The sequence below is a fragment of the Vigna angularis genome, chromosome 2 (genome assembly GCF_016808095.1).
Source record: "Vigna angularis cultivar LongXiaoDou No.4 chromosome 2, ASM1680809v1, whole genome shotgun sequence".
In the NCBI taxonomy this organism is placed as follows: domain Eukaryota; kingdom Viridiplantae; phylum Streptophyta; class Magnoliopsida; order Fabales; family Fabaceae; genus Vigna; species Vigna angularis.
Window position 1 is genome coordinate 21,452,140 of NC_068971.1, and position 27,038 is coordinate 21,479,177.

A 27,038-nucleotide genomic window follows, 5' to 3' on the forward strand; every position below is an offset into this window, starting at 1 on the left:
GAGAGAACTCAGAAAATGAATTTTAGAAAAATGATGAGTGTTTTAAATAACGAAATTTGTTTATGAAATTCTATGTATATTATTGAATTATTTTAACATTAAAATATTTGATTTCATTATTTTAAAACATTTTTTAACTTTAATACCTGATTTTCTGTTCTCACAATTGTGCAAGAGTTTTTCACAATTTAAAAATAAAGTAGAAAAGTTAATATTTATGAAATCCAAAAAGAAAAGTATAGGTTTAAATGTTAAATTAATTTATTTTTCATCATTTAATCTTTAAATCTCCTTCATCGGTTCTAACCAAAGAAAAAATAAATTCCAAACCAATTAATTTTACTAGTTTTAATTGGTTTACTTTTTTAATTTCTTTTAAACAATTGAAGGATTCAACTTCATGAGAAAATGAATTAGTTGAGTTTACAAATGTATAAAAAAGTATTTTGAGAATAGAGAAAAATATACTTTTCTTTCGTGAATGGAAAATAAACGATAAAGGTGACATTAGGTCAATTTAACTAAGAAAAATACTTCTGACCCTCAAGTAGAAGAATTTTAAAATATCTATTATTAATATATTTAACTTCCATTCTAGTTAGACAGTAATGAAAATTCATGATCTCCTAAATGGAAATGCATTGAATAATTAGTGAGGATGGTTAAGTATATATTATTTTATGATTATTTCTTTCAAATATATTACTTTATTTTAAAACTAATAAATATGTTTTTTTAATTGTCCTTCTAAATATATAATAACATTACTGATGGATGTGACGCAATTTAGTTAACATCTTTTTTATCATGTGCATGTAGTCACCATTACACTAAACCCCAAAAAAAAACTAGCACCATGATTCAAAACAAAAGAAAAATACAAGAACCATAATCTAAATAGAGCCAAAAATTAAAGTATTCCTATTTAATGGAACAAAATGTTATATAAGAAAAATAAAATAAAATTATAGGTTGCTTAGATCAATCAACTTATGACACAGTAAATAGATAAAACTAAAAAACCAAGAAATACTCCCTTTCCATCACTCCCTTTGAATTAACCCCCATATTATGTGCCCTTACTATTGGATATATTTTGAAAGCGTTCTACTACTGCAAAACATGTCAAAATCATTCCACGAATTCAGCATTGACTGATAAGCTTTTAGGGTCTCAAGGTCAACTTCTGGAGAGCAGCATTAATTCTTTCCTCAGTGAACATTCTATGGCTCTCATAAAAATCAAGTATCTCCATTGATATATTTTTGACCTGCCAAAGAACATAAACAATCACTTAAATAGCTATTTTTCTTTATCACTGAAATGAGTAGAATTCTAGTATAGTGCATGTTCAGAACATTAGCATGAAAGTGATTTTAAACTGATGGGGCACCACAAATGGCTAATGCACTTTGGAGCTCTATCAAACACCAGGCATCTTAAGTTGCACTGATTTGGAAACAGAAAATGGAATCTAGCAATAATATGCATATTTGTGAGATAAGCACTTCTAACGATTCTCAACACAGTGGAAGTACCTTGTCCTCAAGGTGATGGGCAGAACAAATATCATCCCAATTTCCCCAGGCGATGTCTTATGGGGCAAGATCCAAATTGAACAAAGACCAAAAAGCTTGGAAAGTATTGAATATAATGAAAATTATGTATGGAATTAATCTCTCTTGTATTAAATATGCATATAGAATACTCTATTTATAATAGAAAAAATATAGGCTAAGCTTAAAATATAAATAAAAAATAATAACATATTAACTAAAGATAAAATATAAAAATAAGATATATAATATTTTTAATAATCTAATATACCTAACAAAAAGCCTATGATGGGAGCCTGTGACTGAGAGTTAGCAATAGGGGCATAGTTTAACATTAAACCCAATCACTGACATTGTAACTACCGTCACAACATTTGCTGTCAGTAAAAAGTTTCATAGCAGCTTGTGCCTTTGAAAGACATGGTTGGAGCAAAGTATGAATAGAGTACTGTATAAACAGGAAGGAGACCACAGCCTCCAATTGAGAGAACTCAAAATGTAAATAGAAGGAAGCGGTTTGCCATTTGTAACCTCAATTGAGGAAAAACCAGTGCCAAAGTGGACGAAGGTACTATATAGGACCATTTAGCCAAAGCAATGAACTTGCTATCAGATTCAGGATGGAGGGTAGGCAGAAGCTCATTCGAAGCTTGGTATCATAGATTCAAAACAACTCAACAAAGAGGGCCATGGAAGTAGCCGACCATATAAAAAAATAAGGAGGCAGCCCTGAAGCCAGTGCGTACTAGGAAGGCCAGAAACTAGCTGTGGACGCCCATCAAAAAACGATCAACAGCCAGAACAGCAGTAAATCTAAGCGATGGAGGCAAAGAAGAAACAACCTCCGGAGAAAGATCTTCCCGCACAAATGTTAGAGATGGAAGACATTGTAAACGACTAGCTATGCACTTTGTTAGGTTCCTGAGTAGGAAACCTAATTAATCACGATCACAGTAGGCAAAAAAGATAATGAAAGAATGAATTTCTCTTATTAATGGTAATAGAATTCTGTAAACAAAGGATAGTTGGGAGCATAACTTCCCTTACAAAACATGGATAGATGGGAGCATAACCTCCCTCACAGGACTGGACTCTACTCTAGCCGCTTGTCAACAAAATCAATAATCAAAACATAACCCTCACAACAGCATCCGAATTTGGTGGTACCGTACCTTCAAATCCACCTTTGAAAAATATTTAGCTCCTCTTAATTCATCCAACAACACTTCTATCACAGGAATTGGGAATTTATCCGATATAGTGGTGCGGTTCAAGGCCCTATAATTCACACGAAAATGCCAGCTGCCATCCCTTTTCTTGACCAAGATGACTGGGCTTGAATATGGGTTGGTGCTAGGTCTGATAATCCCTACCTTCAACATTTCAGCCACTTGCCTCTCAATCTCCCCCTTCATCAGATGCAGGTATCTATAAGGACGCTCATGCACTTGATCAACCCCATCCTTAAGAGGTATCTAATGCACCATTCCTCTGTCTAGAGGTAGCCCCTTTTTCTCCTGAAAAACCCTTGAATATAACTTCAGAATCCGCCCTAATTCCTCCTCTTGTTTCCCTGTTAGCCCTTGGTACTGCTCTACATCTGCTTCCATTCCTATCTACCCCAAGTCCCACATCAACGTCCAAGCCTTTACTTCTGCCAGCTTTAGTAAAGCCTTGGGTTCCACCAGCCTCCTAGCCAATGTAGGATCCCCCTAATAATCACCTTCTTCCCTCCTTGATTGTACATCATCGTCATCTCGCCCTAATTAAGAACTACTTCTCCCAACTTGGCCAACCATTCCACCCCTAGGATTATGTCCACTCCTCCGCACTCGAACATATGAAACTTCTCCTCTACTTTGGTTTCCCCTAAGGTGATCAAGACCTCCTCACAGCATCCCTGGGTCTTTTTCCTCTGCCCATCACCCAGACTCACTTGGTAAGGTGGTGTATCTTTAATGGTTAATGCCAGCTCTTCTACTAATCTTCTGCTAATAAAATTGTGGCTTGCACCACTGTCGAATAGAAACACCTTTCGCTCCCCAATCTTCCCCTACAAGTTCATAGGCTTTGGTTGAGTAAGGTCTCCAGCTGACAAAGCAGATAATTCCATTTGCTTTTGGTCTACTTCTGTCAGTATTTCTTCCACTTCCTCCTTTGCTAGAATGACCACCCTCAAACTCCGCTCTAGGCAATGGTGGTCGGGACTGAACGGTCCGCCACACCTAAAACAGCGCCCCTCCTCTTTTCTTTTCAAAAATTCTGGATAGGGTAGATTTCTCTCGCTTCTTCCCCTATTATCACTTCCCGCAGCATTCCCCACTTTCGCCACACTGCTAATTGTGTTTCCCTCTCTTTTCACCGATTCCACACTCTCAGAGACCCCTGGTCGACTCTGATTATTGCGGCCGGGCTCACTTCACGTCACCGCACTCATCACACGCCTTCAAGAAGGTTGATTCTTGATTATATTCCAGCTCCCAGCCCTCGCGCCGTCGTGAACCTCCTCAACATCCCTTGCGATCCTCATCGCCACCATTAATTCTTGAGGATCGTGGGGTCTGACCTGATTTCGTATATTCTCTCAAGTCCAGCGAGAAAATAGCCTAACATCTGTTCTTCCGACAGTCCTTTGGTCTGACCCACCAGGATTTCAAAATCTTGGATGTATTCCTCCACAACTCCCTCCTGCTTAATGGTCGCCAACCTTTCGAAAATGGTTCCCTATTTCTTCCTCCAAATCTCACTATCATCGCCCCCTTCAAGCCTTCCCAAGAACGATTCTTGGCCTTTTCCTTCCAGAATTTGAACCAGTAGCCCACGCTACCCTCCATACTAATGTAAGCCAGACACACTTTCTCATCCTCGGCCACCCCTTGCAACTCGAAAAACTTTTGTGCCCTGTTAATCCAGTTCAACAGATCCAGACCCTCGAAGACGGGCAATTCGACCCTCTTTCTCCAGTTGGGTTGCCCTTCATGGCATTCGCCCTCTCTCCCTCCAACTTCTTCTTTGCGCCTTCTCTGGTTTTCATTGACGGATACTTGGCTTTCGTCCGACTGTCCCTCATTGTTGCGAGTTCGTCCCCACAACATCTTCATGATTTCTTGCAAGTCTTGGCGCATTGCGGCAGAGTCTTGACACAATGTTGTCGTCTCCGCCTTCATCCCATCAACAGTTATCTCCATTGCCTCCAATTGTCCCGCCACGACGTTCAATTGGTCGTCCATTCTCCCTTCCATACACTCTTCTCGTCCAATTTGGATCTGGCAGGTCGGACCAAATTGTTAGGTTTCTGGGTAAGAAACCAAACCAGAAAGAAACTCACACACTCACCAAACACAAAAAGAGAGCAAAGAATGGGTTTCTGTTATTCGAAATGGTATGGTTCAATGTACAAGCAATCAATGGGAGCCTAATCTCCCCATAGGACCAAAGGTTCTTGTCTATACAACTAACTGCCAAAAAGCCACTAAAACAATACACAGAGTCCTATTTATACAATTCCCTCTTCCCACCATTCCTAACTGCTAGTTAGGTTCCTCCTCCTCTCATACACTCTCCACTTCCTAACACAATCCTTGTTCTCAATGAGGTAAACTCCTTACAAGATAAATGCTTAAAACAACATCAGGAGCAAAAGGAGGAGGGACTGCCAATGGTGTAGGTGGAGAGGTTAATATATGGGTGCTCTTGCAAAAGGGACGACGATGATCATTAATCTTATCCTCCAAGTGTTTTGCCAAAGTCATCGCCTACAAAAAGGATATTGACTAGTGGGCTTGGACTTCACAGCAAACTTATAGTTGAGAATCAAAAATTGAAACATCAAAGATAACCAAACAATTACTTGCTAAATGCTCAAAGTCAGCGAGATAGTCATTATTAAAGTTGTGCTGCGTGAGTTTGAATAGGACTCCTTTTGGGTCATCATAAAAGGATGGGATTCAAGTTTTTGCAACAAGCCTGACCATAATGTAATAAAACCATTGTAGAACATCCGTTGAAACCAACTCAACCACCTGATCATCCATGTAGAATCATTGCCTGACACTGGTACAGCACTACTTTCCTAATATTATCGATACAACAGTAACTTGCTCTTTTATGTGGAAGAGATTTTAAGTATAAATGCCAGAATTACAATGTGTTTTGTATTGTTGAATAGGCAGCCAAATTATTGGATTCTTGAAAGGCCAGATTTCAGAAGTTAATCTCTTATTCACTGTTGTGTAAAACAAATAATATGAGACTATTTGGCTTTAAAGCAAGCCAAGGGTTTCACCGAGGGACAGTAAGCACAAAGGCTTTTCATGTAACTTTGCAAGACACCATCCAGGCATCAGATCTGGTTTAATGTTGGTCTTCGGAGAATGAGAGATGTATTACACTAGAGCTTCTAGCAGTGAGGTATGTGCCTTTGAGTAAAATATTTCAGAAATTATTGAGATACCACTATTAGGTACGAGGTATTTTGAGTGTATTTCACATTGTGGAATTAAGCAACTCCTTTCCTTTTTCCATTTTGGATATAAAATGGAATTAAACCACTTGTGTATTCTTGTTGAATTAGCGAACACATTTGCAATAAAGTCAAACCGTGAAAAATTTTTGCAACTATTTTTGTCATTTTAGGATTGTCCAATTGATCCTATAATGGGTACCCCAACTTCCACAGCAGTCATAGCAGGCTATCCACATTCAAAAGTTAAGTTGCACAATTTAAGATTATTGTCAAATTTAACAAGAGTCTTGTAAATAAAGTAAACAAAAAATAGAAAACGAAAAAGAGATGATTAAGACACTTCAGCATGAATGCAACAAATAAGTGCTTAGAAAAAACAGCAGAACACTCACCACGTTCATGTCAACACGAAGTTCTTCAAACCAAGCAGTGGTGTCTTTGTCCCTAAGTACACTAGCAATGTATATGCAAGCTAAAGCAATCAAATGCGGAGGATGTACAAGAATTAGGTCCATCTTGTATGTGTCATTTACAAGGCCCCTGCCAGTATGAACTTCATTATTTTTTTTCTTTGGAAATTTAATCCAACAAAAAAACTATTAATAAAATAATAGATAGAAACTGTAATTTCAACAGCGTTAGCAAGATAGCTGCTAGCTCAATAGAAAGCAGGCTTAATAGTGATATGAAAATAAACGATGTTTCTGGATAAACAGATTTAGCTATCAGCACTGAAGCAACTTTCTTGAAGGATCTACTTAACATTCAAAAGCAAATGGTAGAAAACTCTAACAAAGCTACAACAATAAAGAGAACAATTCTCATAAAACTTTTTGACTGATATTGAATTGTCTTCAAATGAAAAACAGTTGTCCTATATAATTAGACATGTGAGACACAATGACCCATCCTCTATTGTAGTTATAATAGTGACCATAAGCATTAAATGGAAAACAAGTAATTAATCTAAGTTTTGAAGCTCTTGACAAAAAAAAAGAATAAATCTAGTGCTAGAAGGCATCAAATACCGAAACATCTTGCATTTCAAGTAGCATAAATAGAAAGGTTGTTTTTAGCAAAATATTGTACAGTGGTTTCTGTTGTTTGCATATGATTTTGCATTTCAAACTAAAACTCATTCATACTATATAGAGTCAATGCACTTCATAGTGCAATGAAAAATAACTAACAAAAATAAAGAAAAACATATACATGCCACAGCAACTGTTTCATCTCTGGACATTGGTATCTCAAGGACAAATCATTCCCTAGAACATACAGAATTGAGATTTTGATATTATTTAATAATCCAAAGCCTCTCAATTCTTTCTCTAATATCTAAAAACATATATAAAAAAAATATATTTATCAGAGTCACTCCAGTTAAATTTAATTACTGTACAGAATTTGAGAAAATTTTGGCAAAAAGGGATGATACTAGCAAAAATATTTCCGCCTTATTTAAGAAAATGTCATCATTTATACGCAAAGAAATAACAGTTCATATAATATGATAGATAAATCAACATGAAGCACTTAGTTTAGTTATGTAACATGTCAGTGAATATGCTAATGCTTGGGTATAAAAGAGATGTGCATCTGGAATATTGAGAGGTTCTAAAACCTCAAATAAGGGCAATTAAGAGTGTCACCTCCCTCTGCTTACAAACTTACAAAGGCAACAAACACAATAACATATGCTGTGTTTTGTCCTCTTTTTCCTTTAAAGAAAACAATTTGTCCAGAGATGAAGGAAGTGAAGAGATGGTGTTGGTTCCTGGTCCTCCAACTAAGCCAATTTCATCATTATTTCCTTCCAATAAGGGAAATTCTAGTGCAAGAGCCCAATTGTTTTCATTTAAAGGAATGTTAGGCCAAACAGTAAAAGCAGAGCCGATAAAGGCGGCACAAGGGGATAAGATGGGAAATGTAAAATAAGAACAGAAGAAAGGAAAACCTATTTAGAAACTGATCTCATCTGTTCAACAGGAAGGACTCTTACCAAGTTAACTGAGTCATGTTCAGATCATTCAAACCTGCATCCTGAAGCAACCTGGAGAATTATCAATATAATGATAATGAGAAATCAGAAATGAATATAATCTAAATGACACGACTGTTGAACCAGTTCTTTTGTCACCAATTTTTAACTTGACAATACTCAATTTGCCAAAATGTTCATTCTTGGTATCTGTTTGACTTGCTGTCAGTTGAGAAATGTGAAGACTGAGAACAAAAGGAGTAATGAACGCATGTAGATCCTTTTTTTAGTGACATGCTCATGAAATTATTCCGTATATATTATTTCCACATTTAGTTTATATTAGGTTATTCTGTCATCTAGAAAGAAAAAACAATTTTGTTTCCTAACTAGGTGATTCAGTTTTTATTCTGTCTTTAATTTCTCTTTTCTGTGATTAGATAAGTGAAAGCTGTGTGGACAACATACTTAAAATTGCAAGCTTTCTGGCCAGAAAAGTATAAACAAATAAAATTGGTTTTTCATAATTTCCACACTCCGGTGTGCAAAATTTGAACAAACAATAATTATCAAACACTTACGGAGATAGTGAACGGTATGGGTGGTATACAACCAGGTAATAATTAAGAGCTTCTAAAACCTTCATTTCCATTTCAAGTATGTCCTTGATTTCATATCTATACTTCTCATCAGCATCTGCATACAAAATATGTCGTTTCAGCATAGAAAGGCAATCTAGTATCAAGAGAACTTCGAAAACAAATTACTCACTTTACTTTCAAAAGTCAACATGAAGAAAAATAAAATTATAGGTTAACATTTTACATAGTTTTTTAATGTAAAATACAAGAAGCCGAGCTTGCACTGTGCTTTCTTCTGCTTTTGATGCCAGGTACAAGCATGTTGGAGCTACCAAGCGTGGATCATATTCTGTCATACTCTTCCTTAAAATGAAAAAAAGTGAAGATTGTCGATAGTTGACACTTAGTGAGGGGTATTAAGCACATAGTACTACTTTCAGGATCAGAAGAAGATACATTATGAATAAGAAAACAGCCTTCACAATACAGGCACATAAATTTGAAATCTACTAAGAAAATAAAAAATATTAGAATCGGCAATGACAAGTTAACAAGTGCTAAAAACAATGATTTTTCAGTAAAAAGCATGCAATTCAAGTTAGCAGCAAACAACCAATAAACAAAACAAATTTGATCAAATTAAACAAAAAAAGGGGCACAAGATGGGATCACTTACCGTTAGGATATAGGGTATTTGGGATATAAGGGTATAATGGGAAATGGGATTAGGATAGAAGGTAGAGGAATTGTATAAATAGATTGTTTGGATAGTTAGAAGGCAGTTTTTTTGGGTAGTTGATTTGTTAACAGGTTTAGTCCTGTGAAAGGGGTTATGCCCTTGTTTCTGTAAGTGTCCAGAGTATTCTTTTGTGAATAATACACAGTTTTGTTCCCATTCTTGTTATCTTTCTGTTCTGAGAGGTGGTTTAGAGGGTTCTTGACTAGGTTTCTTAATCGGAAACCTATCAATTGGTCCGACCTGCCAGATCCCAATTGGAGGAGTGAAGTACGCGCGTGATGAAGAGCAGAGTGTTGGTGGTAGAAGGTCAGCTGGAGGCGGTAGAGATTATGCTGGCCGAAACGAAGGCGGATATGGTCTTCTTGCGGCAGAACCAGGAGGCAATGTGCCGAGACATCTAAGCGATTCTGAAATTGTTGGGAGATCGCAAACAAGACCCACACGGGCCGCGCCGTGAAGGTAGTGAATCCTCCGTAAATGATAATGACGGCGGACTGGAAGGGGAAAGAGGAAGACAGGGAGTAGAGCGACAAGACGGACAAATTAATTGGAGAAAACAGGTGGAGTTACCTGTGTTCGAAGGTGGCGAACCGTGGAACTGGATCAGTAGGGCGGAAAAGTTCTTCGAGGTGCAAAGAGTGGACGAAGACGAGAAATTACAACTGGCTTTGTTAGATGTTAAGATGTGTGTTTCTGTTATTTGGGCTTAGTCTATTCTGTATTAAGGGCATTGGCCCATATCTTACAATATAAATAAACTACCCTATGTGTAGGCTAAACACACAAGGGATATTTTCTCCCAATCTTCTCTATTTCTCATATGGTATCTAGAGCACAGGAATAGTTCCAGTCAACTCCACGGTCTCCGGCACCCATCAGTGCCGCTGTCGTTGCAGTCGCCACCGCTGCCGTCACCGCCGCCGCCGCCGCCGGAGTTCCAGAATCGACCGGCGACCACACCATCGGAATCGTCTCGGCCGGGCGACCACCGTGGTACGAAGATCGCGGCAAACGGACCACCCACGCGCCTCCACGCGCCGCCGCAAGAGTCGCTGCTGTCGCCGCGCGTGCCGGCGCGTCGCCGGAGCTTTCCGCCGCCGATCAGCACCGCCTTGATCGCCTCCTCGCCCTCTTTCTGGATCTGTGGTCGTTGCGTCAATCGGAGCACTTTGAATTTTTAGGGTTTCTCCCTCTCCATGGCTGCCCAACTTGATGATCAGAGTCGGTCTCGCCAATCAGGTAAAGAACGTCCAAAATGTGACCACTGTGGCAAGCTAGGCCACAAAATTGATAGATGTTATGCGCTTCATGGACATCCTCCTCGACCTATAGCAATGGCTAATTCTGATCCACCTCCCCGATCACCGTCTGCAGCCCATCCTACTTCATCAAATACCATAAATAACCCTTTACTCTTTCAGGAATTTCTCAGATGGTATGAGGACCGTCAGCACTCTAGTTCCACTACATCTGCTTCTGTTATACGCACAGGTACTCCTTTTGTTGGTCTGACTCACTCTCTCGGATCTTGGGTCCTTGACTCAGGCGCCACCGATCATATCACTGGTAACAAGTCCTTGTTTTCTTCCTTGTCATGTCCGGTTAATTTACCCTCGGTAACGATGGCTGATGGGTCTAGAGTCTCATCTAATGGTATTGGTACTGTTCATATTTTTCCGTCCATATCCATTGATAATGTACTTTATGTCCCTAGTTCTCCTTTTAACTTATTGTCCGTAAGTCGTCTAACTCGTTCCCTTAATTGTGTTATTTCATTTACCAAAGATTCTGTTTGGTTGCAGGACCGGAGTTCGAAACACATGATTGGCACAGGATGTGAGCCTCATGGCCTATATCATCTCAGCCCTTCTCCACATGCTGGCGTAATCATGGAGTCACCATCCCTTCTTCATGCTCAGTTAGGTCATTCCAGTCTTGCCAAACTGCAGCAACTTGTTCCGAGTCTGTCCAAATTATCAAGTTTGTCGTGTGAGTCTTGTCAGTTAGGTAAACATACTCGTAGTTCCTTTCCTCGTAGTGTTTCACAACGAGCGTCATCCCCTTTTTTATTGGTTCATTCTGATATTTGGGGACCTAGTCGTGTTAAGTCAACTTTAGGATTTCAGTATTTTGTTACCTTTATTGATGACTATTCCAGATGTACTTGGTTGTTTCTCATGAAGAATCGTTCTGAGTTGTTTTCTATTTTTCAAACTTTTTTCAATGAAATAAAAACTCAGTTTGGGGTTTCTATTCGCACTTTACGCAGTGATAATGGCCGTGAATATCTTTCTCAACAGTTTAAACATTTTATGGCTTCTCATGGCATTCTTCACCAAACCTCATGTGCTTATACCCCTCAACAAAATGGGGTGGCTGAGCGCAAGAATAGACACCTTATTGAAACAACTCGTACCCTTCTCATTCATGGTCAAGTACCCTCACATTTTTGGGGTGATGCTGTTCTCACGGCCTGTTATCTTATCAACCGCATGCCATCTTCCGTCCTAGAGAACAAAATCCCTCATTCTATCTTATTTCCTCAAGACCCTCTACATCCATTACCTCTTAGAGTTTTTGGGTCTACATGTTTTGTTCATGATTTTAGTCCTGGTCTTGATAAGTTATCTCCTAGGTCTCACAAATGTGTCTTCTTAGGATTTCCACGGTCACAAAAGGGCTATAAGTGTTTTTCCCCTTCCCTCAATCGTCATTTTATCTCTGCTGATGTCACTTTTGATGAGTCTTCTTTTTACTTTTCACATCTATCTTCTAGTTCTGTACCTCTCCCTGTTACTGTTGATATTCCTCTTATCTGTGATCCTCTTGGTGATCCTCCACCCATTTTGTCTTCTCCTTCTTTAGACTCTCATTCACCACAGGATCATCCTTCACCTCCACCCCTTCAGGTTTATAGTCGCCGTAATTGTCTCCCTCATGACTCACTTCCGGTGCCGCCTCATGTGTCTCCTCCGGCTCCAGCAACTGAGTCTGACTTGCCTATTGCCCTCCGTAAAGGTATATGCTCTACCCGTAACCCTTCCCCCCATTATACTGTTCTTAATTACCACAGATTATCTCCATCTTTTTATACTTGTCTCTCATCCATTTCTTCTGTGTCAATTCCCAAATCTGTGGGTGATGCCTTAACTCATCCTGGTTGGCGTCAAGCTATGATGGATGAATTAAGTGCTTTACAGGAAAGTGGAACTTGGGAGCTTGTCCAATTACCATCTGGAAAGTCTGTTGTTGGTTGCAGGTGGGTGTATGCTATCAAGGTTGGTCCTGATGGCACAATTGATCGTCTGAAAGCTCGACTGGTTGCCAAAGGCTACACACAGATTTTTGGTTTGGATTATGGTGATACTTTTTCTCCAGTGGCAAAAATGACCTCTGTTCGCCTATTCATTGCTATGGCTGCTCTTCGACAATGGCCTCTTTACCAACTTGATGTCAAAAATGCTTTCCTCAATGGTGATTTGCAGGAAGAAATTTATATGGAGCAACCGCCTGGCTTTGTTGCTTAGGGGGAGTCATCTGGATTGATATGTCGTCTTCGCAAATCCCTATATGGCCTAAAACAGTCTCCTCGGGCCTGGTTTGGTAAATTCAGTTGTGTTGTTCAACAATTTGGTATGTCTCGCAGTGAAGCGGATCATTCAGTGTTCTATCGCCACTCGAGTGCTGGATGTATCTACTTAATAGTGCATGTCGATGATATTGTTCTCACAGGAAGCGACTATCTTGGCATCTCTCAGATGAAACAACACCTTTGTCATCATTTTCAAACCAAAGGTCTTGGCAAACTCCGGTACTTTTTGGGTATTGAAGTAGCACAATCCAATGATGGTATTGTCATATCTCAGAGGAAGTATGCGTTAGACATCTTGGAGGAAACAGGGTTAATGAACTGTAAATCTGTTGAGACACCTATGGACCCTAACATCAAACTCCTACCAAATCAGGGGGAGCCTTTCTCAGACCCTGGACGGTACAGAAGACTAGTTGGTAAATTAAACTATCTTACTGTTACGCATCCTGACATTTCCTTCGCAGTTAATGTGGTGAGTCAATTTCTAAACTCCCTATGTGAAGACCATTGGGATGCAGTTGTTCGTATATTGAAGTATATTAAAAGATCACCTGGAAAAGGTTTGCTATATGGCCCTAACAACGATACAAAAATCGTTTGCTATTCAGATGCTGATTGGGCTGGTTCCCCTTCTGATAGGAGGTCTACTTCTGGATATTGTGTCTCTATTGGTAGCAACTTGATATCTTGGAAAAGTAAGAAGCAAAGTGTTGTGGCAAGGTCGAGTGCAGAAGCAGAATATAGAGCTATGGCATCAGCTACTTGCGAGCTTGTGTGGCTTAAACAATTGCTTAGTGAATTGAAATTTGGAGATGTCACTCACATGATACTTATATGTGATAATCAAGTTGCTCTCCATATTAGCTCTAACCCTGTCTTCCATGAGAGAACCAAACACATTGAAGTTGATTGTCATTTCATTCGAGAAAAAATCATATCCGGAGATATCAAGACTGAGTTTGTTAACTCAAGCAACCAATTGGCAGACATATTCACTAAGTCCTTACGAGGACCTAGAATTGATTATCTTTGTAACAAGCTTGGAACATATGATTTATATGCTCCAGCTTGAAGGGGAGTGTTAGATGTTAAGATGTGTGTTTCTGTTATTTGGGCTTAGTCTATTCTGTATTAAGGGCATTGGCCCATATCTTACAATATAAATAAACTATCCTATGTGTAGGCTAAACACACAAGGGATATTTTCTCCCAATCTTCTCTATTTCTCATAGGCTTTCATTAGTATGGAGGGGTATGCGGGGAGTTGGTTTCGATTTTGGAGAGAAAACCAAGAACTATTCTTGGGAAGGGTTGAAGAGAGCTTTGGGGATTAGGTTCGGGGGAGGAACGAGGGGAACCGTTTACGAGAAATTGTCGACCATCAAGCAGGTCGGAACGGTGGAGGATTATGTCAAGGAGTTCGAGACGCTGGTGGGACAGACATCCACGATTCCAGAGGAGCAAATTCTGGGTTACTTCATGGCAGGACTCCAGGAAGAGGTGGGAGACCATGTCAGGCCGCACGACCCACCAAACCTGATGACGGCGATGCGGGTGGCGCGGGATGTGGAGAGATTTACAGTCTCGAGAAAGGAAGGAGGATCGGCGCCCAAGAATAAAGGTGCGTGGGGACGATCGGCGGGGGCTGTTACGGGAGTAGAGTTCCAACGTGATACGCAGAGTCAAGGAGGGGCCGCGGAAAGTGTCGGTTCCGTGAAGAAAGAGGCGACCCCCGGAGGCAGCGCCGCAAGAACCACTGACGACTGGAGGGAAAGGAATACCCGCAACCTACCATATTCGGAGTACGTGAAAAGGAGAGAAGAGGGAAGATGCTTCCGATGCGGAAGGCCTTTCAGCCCAGGTCATCGATGTCCAGAGCGGGAATTGTGAATGCTGATTTGGGCCGAAGAAGAAGAGGAAAATGTGCTACCGCCCAAGCCCCCTTATTCGAATTGAAGGGCAAAGCCAGTGGGTAATTCGATGAGGAAGAAGAACCATGAGACCAATCCTCCCCATTCCAACCTTGAGGACAAGGTTGTTCTCAAGAGGGGTGTAATGTTAGGATATAGGGTATTTGGGATATAAGGGTATAATGGGAAATGGGATTAGGATAGAAGGTAGAGGAATTGTATAAATAGATTGTTTGGATAGTTAGAAGGCAGTTTTTTGGGTAGTTGATTTGTTAACAGGTTTAGTCCTGTGAAAGGGGTTATGCCCTTGTTTTTGTAAGTGTCCAGAGTATTCTTTTGTTAATAATACACAGTTTTGTTCCCATTCTTGTTATCTTTCTATTCTGAGAGGTGGTTTAGAGGGTTCTTGACTAGGTTTCTTAATCGGAAACCTATCACTTACTATTTTATTTTTCTCTTCTGTCCATTCCCCGTGTTTTATAAAAATGAATTGAAGATTAGAGATGAATTTTCTATTTCTATAATACGGGTCAACTTGTTACTTGTCCAATTTGAAAAATGACATGCACAGCAGCTGTCTGCTTATAGTTACATTTGGAAAAAAAAATTATGCGCATGGTTAAATCCAAAAGTTAGTTGCCTATCTAGGAAACTTCACCATAAATTTTACGGCAATTGATGTGGCAGTTGAAGACAACACATCCCAGAATAAGAGGGTTATGGGTTTCTCTACCATAATTGCATAACACTAACCTAAATAGTAGTACTGGTATGGGCATTACATCTTATTGAAATAATTAGTAAATCTATGTAATCATTACGTCTAAGGTAGGGGTTTGAGTGTTAGATAACCTCTATACCTAGTTCAAGCAGTCTAGGACAGTGCTTTTGATGTTTCATCTCCCTATTATATTAACCTTCATATATATAAATAGAGAACCATGAGAGGGGTTCTTCAAGCCCTCTAGAGTTTTAATCTCAAGTTCGTATCAGAGAAGTATTAGAAAGTGAGTTTATGCCTAACTCATCCCCAAAAAACCGGCTTGTAAGGTGAGGTTTGCACCTCACTTATATATTATCATTTGGCCTTATCTCTAGTCGATGTGGGACTTCCAACACACCCCCTTCACGCCGAGGTATAGACATCTCGTGCGTGATAGTAGAAATTGGGTGGTCCGATAGCGGCCCGATTGCGGGTGGAAGAGAAGAATGCCCACTTAGAACTCGCTAGGATAGGCTCTAACCATGGCTCTGATACCATATTAGAAAGTGAGTTTATGCCTAACTCAACCCCACAAAATCGGCTTGTAAGGTGAGGTTTGCACCTCACTTATATATTATCATTTGGCCTTATCTCTAGTCGATGTGGGACTTCCAACACACCCCCTTCACGCCGAGGTATAGACATCTCGTGCGTGATAGTAGAAATTGGGTGGTCCGATAGCGGCCCGATTGCGGGTGGAAGAGAAGAATAGAATGCCCACTTAGAACTCGCTAGGATAGGCTCTAACCTGGCTCTGATACCATATTAGAAAGTGAGTTTATGCCTAACTCATCCCCACAAAACCGGCTTGTAAGGTGAGGTTTCCACCTCACTTATATATTATCATTTGTTTTTTTTTTTTTTTTTTTTATACCAAAATCATCCTTGTATAAGTTTCAACGCTGGCAAAATCACCAAAATAGCTAAGAACTCACTATAACAGAAATAAGATAGAAGCCAACTCTTACCAAAAGACGCAACAAAATCATAAGCTCTTAAAGACTATGGAATAATTTTCACTTGAAGCACTTAGCATCCAGAAGAGGCTCTCCCTCAAATGGTTCATAATCCTCAATCATCTGATTTACCCGCTCTTTCTGAGTTTCGTCAGAGATGTCAACCTTGGTCCACTCGTACAGCTCCATATCATAACACTCGTCAATCACAAATTGTGGAATCTCTTGCCCGCGGAAAAGCCACAACCCCTTCACCTTAAATGGTGCCTGTGATCCAATTACAAGCATCTTTCCAAAAGCATACTTGCGAGCCAGATCCATCCGCTGAAGAAAACCACCAACCTTGTTTAATGTCACAAAGGAAACAGTGTTCTCGTCGTTGTATTTGTAATCACAGAACCAGAGAGAATAACCCTCTGGATCATACATGTCCCAAAATCCTTTGATTGCAACCTCGCGGAAGTTGGTCTTGGTGTTTGAGTAGAGTCTTTTCCACTCATCCAATATCATCTTGCTTGGAGGAAGAAGATCAAGGGGATTTTTGGGCTTGGGCTTGGGTGCCTCCTCTTCTGCCTCATCTTTGGGCTTCTCTGGCTCTGGCTTAGCCACTTTCTTCGGCTCATCCTTAGGTTTGGGTTTCGACTCCTTAGGCTGGGCAGGCTTCTTCGCAGATTGAACAGGTGGAACAACGTCGGTTTGCTTAACCTGACCTAATATCTTGCGGAAATTGGGCTGGTTGACCAAGGTCCAAAAGTATCTCTCAACATGAGGGAACTCCGAAGTGAAGCTCTTAACTAAGATCTCGGTGAAACCCAAATACAGGTTGCATGTCGTTATGATGTCAGCAAGGGTGACGGAATCACCAACCAGGTACGTATTGGATGCAAGGTGAGTGTTCAAGGCCCCGAATGCTCTCTTCAACGCAGAATTTGCAGCCTCCTCGGCCGGTGGAAGGTATGGAGCGTATCCAAACCTTGGTAGGTACAATTTGAGAATATTAGAATCAATCTCCAAAGTTGAAAAATCAATCCACTGGTCGATGCGGGCATTATCAATGGGAGTAGACAGGTACAATGCGTTGTCACCATTGAGCCGAGCAACGTAACGAGCAATAGCATTGCTTTCGAAGACTGGACCATCGGGTGTTTCCAACACAGGAAACTTTCCAAGAGGATTCATTTTGAGGAATTCAGGAGTTTTGTTGGAGACAGAAAACTCGAAATCAGGGGCAAATTCCAGTTGGACGCCACTGTACTCTGCTGCGATGAGAGTTTTGAAAACATTTTTGTTTCTTTTGATTGCATGCAGGATCAGAGCAATTTTTTAACTTAGAGCAAACAAGTAAATAGGCGCTTCCTGCTCCTGCTACTCCCACTGTGCGACGAAGAAGAGAGTCTTGAAAACATTTTTGTTTCTTTTGATTGCATGCAGGATCAGAGCCATTTTTTAACTTAGAGCAAACAAGTAAATAGGCGCTTCCTAATATGGTATCAGAGCCATGGTTAGAGCCTATCCTAGCGAGTTCTAAGTGGGCATTCTTCTCTTCCACCCGCAATCGGGCCGCTATCGGACCACCCAATTTCTACTATCACGCACGAGATGTCTATACCTCGGCGTGAAGGGGGTGTGTTGGAAGTCCCACATCGACTAGAGATAAGGCCAAATGATAATATATAAGTGAGGTGCAAACCTCACCTTACAAGCCGGTTTTGTGGGGATGAGTTAGGCATAAACTCACTTTCTAATATGGTATCAGAACCAGGTTAGAGCCTATCCTAGCGAGTTCTAAGTGGGCATTCTATTCTTCTCTTCCACCCGCAATCGGGCCGCTATCGGACCACCCAATTTCTACTATCACGCACGAGATGTCTATACCTCGGCGTGAAAGGGGTGTGTTGGAAGTCCCACATCGACTAGAGATAAGGCCAAATTATAATATATAAGTGAGGTGCAAACCTCACCTTACAAGCCGGTTTTGTGGGGATGAGTTAGGCATAAACTCACTTTCTAATAAGAAGGTCGATTCCATTCTAGTTTGATAAGATATAGGGTGATAGGATAGGAGGCAGGGAGCCGAACGGTGGGAGGCAGGGAGCCGAACGGTGGGAGGCAGGGAGCCGAATAGTGGGAGGCAGGGGAGTCGAACGGTGGAAGGCGAGGTGTTATAGTATAAGGTAGGGGTAATAATAAGGTTTGGAAAGTATATGAGAAGGAGAAGAAAGGTAGGACGGAAGTGAGGCCGAACGGTATTGACCAAAAAGGCCGAACGGTAGCCGAACGATGGAAGGCGTGGAGAGGTCTAGCCGAGCGGTGGAAGGTGGTGAAGAGCGGGAGCCAAACGGTAGGAGGCAGGGGGGAATCAAGCCGAACGGTGGAAGGCATGGGAAGGTGAGAGGGTGATTTCGTTACGTCTCCTACTCGGATACGTAACACGGGGAGAGGTCAAGCCGAAAGGGGGTAGGCGGTGAGGAGCCGAGCCGAAAGGGGGTTGGCGGTGAGGAGCTGGGCCGAAAGGGGGTAGGTGGTGAGGAGTCGAGCCAAACGGTTGAAGGCGGTGAGAGCTCGAGCCGAACGGTGGGAAGCAGTGAAGAAACTTGAGCCGTTCGGTTGAAGCAGTTAGGATAGGCGGGAAATATTTAGTATAGTTAGGGCGATATTCTAGAGAAATATATTCTAGGGAAATATTTATATTAAATAAAGATATATTCTAGGGAAATATTCAGTATAAGATAATTATAGTAAATAGAGCTATATTTTAGGAAAATATTCAATATAAGATAATTATAGTAAATAGAGCTATATTCTAGGGAAATATTTAATATAAATAAAGCTGATGCTATTGTTAGGGTTATGTTTTGATTATTGAGTTTGTTGACAAGCGGCTACAGTCCTGTGAGAGAGGTTATGCTCCCATCTATCCTTGTTTTGCAAGGGAGGTTATGCTCCCATCTATCCTTGTTTTGCAAGGGAGGTTATGCTCCCAACTAAATAGAGCTATATTCTAGGGAAATATTTAGTATAAGATAATTATAGTAAATAGAGCTATATTCTAGGAAAATATTTAATATAAATAAAGCTAGATGCTATTGTTAGGGTTATGTTTTGATTATTGAGTTTGGTTACCGGCGGCTACAGTCCTATGAGGGAGGTTATTCTCCCATCTATCCTTGTTTTGTAAGGGAGGTTATGCTCCCAACTATCCTTTGTTTACAGAATTCTATTACCATTAATAAGAGAAATTCATTCTTTCATTATCTTTTTTGCCTATTGTGATCGTGATTAATTAGGTTTCCAACTGAAGAACCTAACAATTGGTCCGACCTGTCGAATCCTGTTGAGAGGAGTGAAAGGCGTGATGGAGGGAAGAATGGATTGAAGATTGAACATCGTGGAGGGGAGGCTGGACATGATGGAAATTGTGGTTGATGAAACGAGGCTGAGACAGTGGCGTTGTTTCTGTCTCATCTTATCTGCTGACACTACTCTTTGTTTTTCGTAACTGTTCAACATCATTTGTTGTCTGCCATTGTCTGGCATCGTTTTGCTGTTGTCCACCTCTGTCTGCAGTTCTCCACTACAATTGGAAACTATTCAACACTATCAACCATTGTTCTTTGTCATGTCGTCAACGTCGTCTGCCACCTTCTACCATTGCAATTTCGTCTGACGACCACAGAATTTGGATAGCTTCTCCAAGAAATGACAAACCCCGTTAGGGCCGAAGGCCAGTTCTCCTCCACATGCATCATCTTTGTACACTGCAAACAGGCGCGTGTTTTCCACGCGCCGTCATCCACTCATTGGAATGACATTGTCACCTCCATAGTTGTTGTCATACCCACTCTCTATGTTCTGACCCTCAACTTTATTTCAGTGAAAAGCCACCCTGGGTTTCCTTTTTCCCTTGATCAAAGATGGCGACTAGAAGTGTTATTTCATTCTTTGGAAGTCCCTCAATTACTTCCGAAAAACTAAATGGAAAAATTATCTATCTTGGTCTACTACTGTCGAAATGTGGTTCCTTGGTCAAGGACATTATGACCACCTTGAGCAAGATGAAAACCATGAGCCTGCTAAAAAAGTTGAACAGTGGAAACAAGCAAATTTCCAATTGTGTGCCCTATTGTGACAATCTGTGGAGCCTAGACTTCTTATGTCCCTAAGCTTTCAAAACATGTCACTACTTTTGGAAGAAAGGTCAAAGCATTTATACCAACGATATTCAATGTCTCTATGATACAGCAAACAAGCTTGCATCCCTCAAAATGGCAGACCATGATATAGTATCCTTCATGACTGAAGCCCAATCAGTTGTGGAAGAACTGAGGATGTTTTTGGAAGTAGAATCTTTGGAGTAAATGAAGAAGAAAATTGACAAATATTATATAGTGTTGATCCTTCATGTTTTACATCTAGACTTTAATTATATCAAAGATCAATTTTTGATCAGTCATGAGGTCCCTTTCATAGAGACCTTGACCACACGCCTTCTTCATGTCCTGGTGCCTCAAACTTAGGAAGCTAATGAACTAATGAAACCATTTGTCATTCTTGCCACATGAGGAAGAGGAGGTTGTGGCACTATAAAAGGGGGACATGAAGGTCGGAGACATCCTTAGTGCACATACTATAAAAGGATAGGTCACACCCAAGAAAATTACTACTCCTTGCATGGTTTTCCTTCCAAAACAGCCAGTATCTCTAAAGACTGAAACTACTAATTCCAAGTTTACTAGGATGAATATCAAGAGTATCTACTAATTCCAGCTTGGCACAAACATCTGGATCTCCAAGTACATCAACAGCTTGCATTTCTCAATCCATGGAAGGTCAAAATTCATGGGTAATTGACTTAGGTGTTTCAGCTCCTAGTCCTAAAATGTTACATGATCGTCTTGGTCATCCTCATTTGTCAAAATTTTAAAAAAAAAGTGTATCCTAAACTTAGTGGTCACCAAACCTTAGAATGTGAGTCATGTCAACTAGGAAAACATGTTAATCTACCTTTCCTAAAAGGTCTCAATCAATGTAATTTTAATTTCTCTATTATTCATTCTGATATCTAGGGACCTAGTCACGTCTCCTCGTTTGGTTTTAGGTATTTTGTTACCTTTATTGATGAGTAATCAAGATGTACTAAGGTTTATCTTATGAAAGATCGCCCTGAATTGTTACCCATCGTTACATCCTTTTTGAATGAAATCAAGAATCAATTTGGTCAAGTAATCAAAATCTTAAGAAGTGACAATGCCAAAGAGTATTTCTCATCCGCTTTTTCTGCAATCTTGAGTTCACATGGTATATTATATCAATCCACTTGTCCTCATAAATCATAGCAAAATAGTATAGCAGAAAGAAAAAATAGACACTTGGTTGAAACCAAGGAGTAATACATGTCTACCAATGTTACACTCTTTGAACAAACTCCATACTTCTCTTCATTTGTTTAAGATGTTCATAACCTCCAACAAGTCCTTCCTATTCCAGTGGCTAAGTCTAATATTTCAAATGTCTCTATCAATCCAAGTCTTGATCAAAGTCCTCCTAAACTCTCATCTCCACATATTGATCTCTTTCGATGCAGGACCCCGATGGATAATCCACTTCTCCAAGAAAATGGGGAACCCCCTACTTCAAATTCTTCTCTCCTATCACTTCATACCACACCTCCTGATGAAGATGATTTAGGCTGGCCCATTGGTCTCAGAAAAGGTACTCATTCCACTCAAAACCCACATCTCATTTATAATTTTCTTAGTTATCATAGATTGTCGTCTTCCTATTATTCTCTTTTATCCTTAGCGTCTTATGTAGTTTTACCAAAAAATGTGAATGAAGCACTTGGTCATCCTGGATGGTGACAAGCCATGATTGCAGAAATGCATGCTCTTGACCACAGTAATACTTTGGAGCTTATGTCCCTTCCCCCGAGCAAAAAGGCAATTGATTATCAATGGGTGTATGCAATTAAAGTCTGCCCTGATGGTGAAATTGATCGGCTCAAAGTCTAGTTAGTGCAAAAGGGTACACTCATGTTTATGGCTTTGATTATTGTGACACTTTCTCTCCCATGACCAAGATGACTATTATTCATCTCTTCTTTGCAATGAAGCAATTCGTCACTGGCCACTTCACCAATTGGATTGTAAAAAAATTTGGATTAAAATGCAGTGATGCAAATCATTTGATCTTTTACTATCATACATCTCTCAGAAAATGTCTTTACTTAATAGTATATGTTGATGATATAATCATTACAGGAAATAATACTATTGGAATATTTCAACTGTAGGAATACTTGTGTAGACATTTTCAAACCAAGGATCTTGAAAGCCTCAAATACTTCTTAGGCATTGAAGTAACTCAGTCAAAAGATGGAGTTGTAATCCCCCAAAAGAAATATGCTCTTGATATATTACAAGATACAAGCATGATTGATTGTAGACTGGTAGACAGTCCTATGGACCCAAATCAGAAATTAACAACAAAAGAAGGTGAATTATTCTCCGATCTAGAGAGATATACGAAGCTGGTTGGAAAACTAATTTATCTCAAATTTCAAGGCCGAATCTATCTTTTGCAGTTGGAGTGGTTAGTCAGTTCATGCAGGCTCCATGTGTTTGCCAGTGGAATGCTATCCTTCACATTCTAAGGTACAACAAAAACGCTCTCGAGCAAGGGTTGTTATATGAAGATAAAGGAAACATTTAAGTCTCTGGGTACTGTGACGCACATTGGGCAAGTTCGCTTATGGACAGACGGTCTACTACCAGATATTGTGTTTTCCTTGGAGGAAAGATTGTTTCATGGAAAGTAAGAAACAGAATGTAGTGGCTTGACCAACATCGAAAGGTGAATACAGGGCAATGGCGTCACTAACATGTGAACTTATATGGGTGAAGCAGTTCCTTTAAGAGCTTAACTTTTGTTACATCTAGACTATGAAGATATTGTGATAATAAAGTTGCTCTCCACATTGCATCAAATCTAGTGTTTCACAAGAGAACTAATTATATAGAAATTGATTGTCATTCTTTCGTGAAAAGTTGTTGACAAAAGAAATATATACTGAGTTTTTTTTATCAAATGACCAACTCGCAGATGCATTGACCAAGTCATTAAAGGGACCTTGGATTTAGTTTATTTGTTCCAAAATTAGTACATTCAATCTGTATGCTCCAGCTTGATGGAGAGTGTTGAAATAATTAGTTAATCTATATAATCATTACGTTTAAGGTAGGGGTTGAATGTCATCTGTACCTAGTTCTCTATCCAAGCAGTCTAGGACAATGCTTTTGATGTTTCATCTCCCTATTGTTGTATCAACCTTCATATATATAAATAGAGAACCATGAGAGGGATTCTTCAAGCCCTCTAGAAATATATTTCTCTGCTTTAATCTCAAGTGATTTAATAAAATAAAAATCAGCATCTATAATAAATCCTGACTTCAAAATAAAAAAAATAAAAAAAGTTATGAACTATACTGCAGCAAACTTTGCATTACTGACATCAAGCCTCACAAATACTACATAAAGTACTAGCTATCCTCAATCTAAAAGAAAGACAGGAAGTTCCAACCATTTTGGGACAAACTTTTCCATACACTATCACTAGAAGTTTACAAGTTCGCAACACATACTTGGTGTAAACACGCCTCATATGGACATTAGATTTCATCAAACAAAAATCTGCATCTATGATAAATCCTGACTTCGAAATGAAGAAAAAAACAAATTATGAAATATACCGCAGCAAACTTTGCATTACTGACTTCGAGCATCACAAGTACTGCATAAAGTACAAGCTATCCCGAATCTAAAAGAAAGACAGGAAGTTCCAACAATTTCGGGACAAACTTTTCCGTACACTAACACTAGAAGTTTACAAGTTCAAAACACATACTTGGTGTAAACACGCCTCATGTATGTAACTGCTGTGGCCACAACCCTGAAAGATCGACCAAAATATTAGAAATGGTCATGGAGTTAACACAAAAATAAATGCAACAGATGTTAAGTTTTAAAAAAAAAATATTGAAAATTTTCTTATCAAGGACATAGTGAATTGACACGCAAGGACATAGTAAATTGACTATAGCTATGCAGCATAGCATTTGAGAGTGATTATAGATTTCTATTTCCTTAGCCATGGTTCTGAAGAATCTCTGGAAAGCTGGTGGATATAAAGTACATGAATAAACCTACATGACAAACAGGCCCTTCATATATAGATGTATCACCTTGATCAGAAAGAGAAGCAGGTTTAGTAATGACATAATGGCTGACTGATCCTAATTTTCAGTTTATTTTTAAAACTTACGTTAAAATTTTTGCATTCAAAACTATTTCACATCCCATCTCACACAATCTTGAATGTCTTGTCTTGATTATTGGAGAATCAAAATGAATGCAAACTAAACAAGGCTATATTGTACACCACATGTCATACAATCTTGAAGGTCGTGTCTTGCTTACTAGAGAATCAAAATACAGACAAACTAAACAAGGCTTTTGGCCTCAAGAAGTGTGGCAATTCCTTGTTCTCTCCCCTTCATGCATTGCAGACTAAGGCACAGACGTTTAAGCCAGAGAGACCAAACCAATATAGGAATCTCTCTCTTTCAATACAATATACTTTTCACTATAAATTATAAACATAAAAGAGATGACTTGCGCATATGCAAGAAATACAGTTCACACCTCTGTCTCACTTTCACTTGTTGTGCCAATTTCAAAATATCTGCTCAAGCAAGAAAGGAAAAAGAAGAAATTCAGCACAGATAAATAACAAAAATCAAAGACTTCTATAGCTAATATAGGATATCAATAACGATAGCCCTGATGATTTACTTTTTATAAAAATCTTTCAGAACATTGTATATACAAGAGCATGCAGAAAAAAAAAATACATAAAAGCATCCTAAGAAATTCCCTCTGAAACCAAACCCTAGCACTCAAAACTAAGGATGACGGCAGCAACTAGAAATTCAGAATCAGACACCATATCAACAAGTAAAAGAACGATAATCATAAGCAATAGCCAGAAGCAAAAGGTTAGAGAAAAAAAAGTGTTGTGGCATGAGGGGAATAAATACATGTATGATAGAGATTGAAGAAAGACTTAAAAAAAGAGATCATACAGCTGGCCATATGCATCTTAATGAGCTTAAAATCCTCCAGTGTGATACCCTTTTCCTTGTCAAGTGTATTCACCATATCCACATCTTCCTGGTCCAGAAGATGCTTGCTGCAAAGTTCATAACCCCAAGAATACCAAATTACAACACAGATGCACACACAGAGAAAGAAGGAATCTTGGGGAGGAGATGAAACATACTAATGAGATGATGTCCAGAAATTGGCAGCCATATTTCTTCAGAGATGAGTGAAACTCAGCCAAAGAGAAACCAGAAAACGGTGGACAATCACAGCGCAACTGCAGAGTGAAGCAAACCCGTTTAGAAGAGGAACCCCATTAAAGACTGATCCAACATTAAATGTTCTACCTTTCAACAAAGGATGAAAAAAGAACGAGAATTGCACAAAACAAGAAGGCTGGAACATAAATGTGCGAGCAGAAAAATACTCAATCCGCTCAATTTTAGCTCGAAGGATTAAGTATCAAACTTCAAAATCTTAAACATAAAAATTCATAATAAAGAGTATAATTAAGAAAAAAAGCTAAAAAAAAAAAGCAGTAAATTTGACGAGAGAAGAAAATGGGAAAAACAATCCTTTTTAACAAAGAAAAGGCTACGATATTTTTATACTTTTAGTAAACATAAAAAGACAACGCGGGGTTTATAACAAAAGCAGTGTGGGATTTCACTTCGATGTTTGGTTAGGGATGGCAATGCGGCGGGCCCGGCTGCCACTTTGGAAATGTGGGCTGTATATTCTTGTCGCTCTTGATGAAGAACTGATGTCTAAAATTGAATCTTGTAAAAGTCGGTGAGGGCCAAGTTGATTTGAGCAATTTTCTTTACTGTTTTCAAGAGGATTCAAAGAGGGGAAGCATCACTATTTTAGTTGGTTGAGAATTAGCCAAGTTTTTCCAACGCAGTCATCTTAGGATTACTTTGGTGGCAATCAGATGCTAACAACCCAAAAGGTTTGCAAGATCAGGTAAACCATTTCCCTCAAAAACCTAAATCCATACTCTTGGATCATAAAGAAACGTGCAAAATTCATAAAGAAAAAACAAACCCTTCAACTGGCTGGAAGACAGGGAGGGAGGAGGCGTCGCGCCACTGGCTGGGGAGGATCGCAGCTACTGCTAGGGTTGCGCCGCTGTTGGGAACCACCGCTTTAGGAGCGCCGCTGGTTGTGAACCGCCGCCGATGGGAGGGTCGCGCCACTGGTTGGGACCGCCGTTGAGAGGAGCGTCGCTGCTGACTTGGTGAAGATTCGCTTCGTGGTGCTGTAGAGAGAGAGTAGCACTTACGCTATGAACCAAAAACTAAGAACAAGTGTAACAAAAAGAAAAACATAAA

The 27,038-nt window shown here is 39.7% G+C and overlaps 2 protein-coding genes across 4 annotated transcripts; both read right to left on the reverse strand.

Annotated features, from left to right (window-relative positions):
- Positions 1–924: 924 nt before the first annotated feature.
- LOC108329000 (cyclin-C1-2) lies at positions 925–27,038 on the reverse strand. Of its 3 annotated transcripts, XM_017562953.2 has the most exons (10): positions 26,752–27,032; positions 25,883–25,981; positions 25,686–25,792; positions 25,246–25,285; positions 24,449–24,493; positions 8,828–8,946; positions 8,584–8,698; positions 8,024–8,074; positions 6,414–6,561; positions 925–1,270 (listed from the first exon to the last, which is right to left on the reverse strand). In XM_017562953.2, exons 2-10 carry the CDS (start codon positions 25,912–25,914, stop codon positions 1,166–1,168), a joined length of 762 nt encoding a protein of 253 aa, XP_017418442.1. In that variant the 5' UTR covers positions 25,915–25,981; positions 26,752–27,032; the 3' UTR covers positions 925–1,165. The 3 variants fall into 3 exon arrangements, with proteins under 3 accessions (XP_017418442.1, XP_052729818.1, XP_052729819.1); XM_052873858.1 differs by lacking the exon at positions 6,414–6,561 and having other exon boundaries at positions 26,752–27,038; XM_052873859.1 differs by lacking the exons at positions 24,449–24,493; positions 25,246–25,285; positions 25,686–25,792; positions 25,883–25,981; positions 26,752–27,032 and adding an exon at positions 24,186–24,264.
- LOC128195626 (elongation factor 1-gamma-like) lies at positions 16,434–18,039 on the reverse strand. Its single transcript, XM_052873857.1, has one exon. The coding sequence runs from the start codon at positions 17,720–17,722 to the stop codon at positions 16,604–16,606; it is 1,119 nt and encodes a 372-aa protein (XP_052729817.1). The 5' UTR covers positions 17,723–18,039; the 3' UTR covers positions 16,434–16,603.

Excerpts from the sequence above, each read along its gene's own strand:
- LOC128195626 (XM_052873857.1), bottom strand. The coding sequence starts at position 17,722 with ATGAATCCTCTTGGAAAGTTTCCTGTGTTGGAAACACCCGATGGTCCA.
- LOC108329000 (XM_017562953.2), bottom strand. The coding sequence starts at position 25,914 with ATGGCTGCCAATTTCTGGACATCATCTCATTA. Across the intron at positions 24,494-25,245 it reads CAAGTGAAAGTGAGACAGAG|GGTTGTGGCCACAGCAGTTA; the intron begins GTGTGAACTGTA and ends TCGATCTTTCAG. Across the intron at positions 8,075-8,583 it reads CCATACCGTTCACTATCTCC|GTTGCTTCAGGATGCAGGTT; the intron begins GTAAGTGTTTGA and ends ATAATTCTCCAG.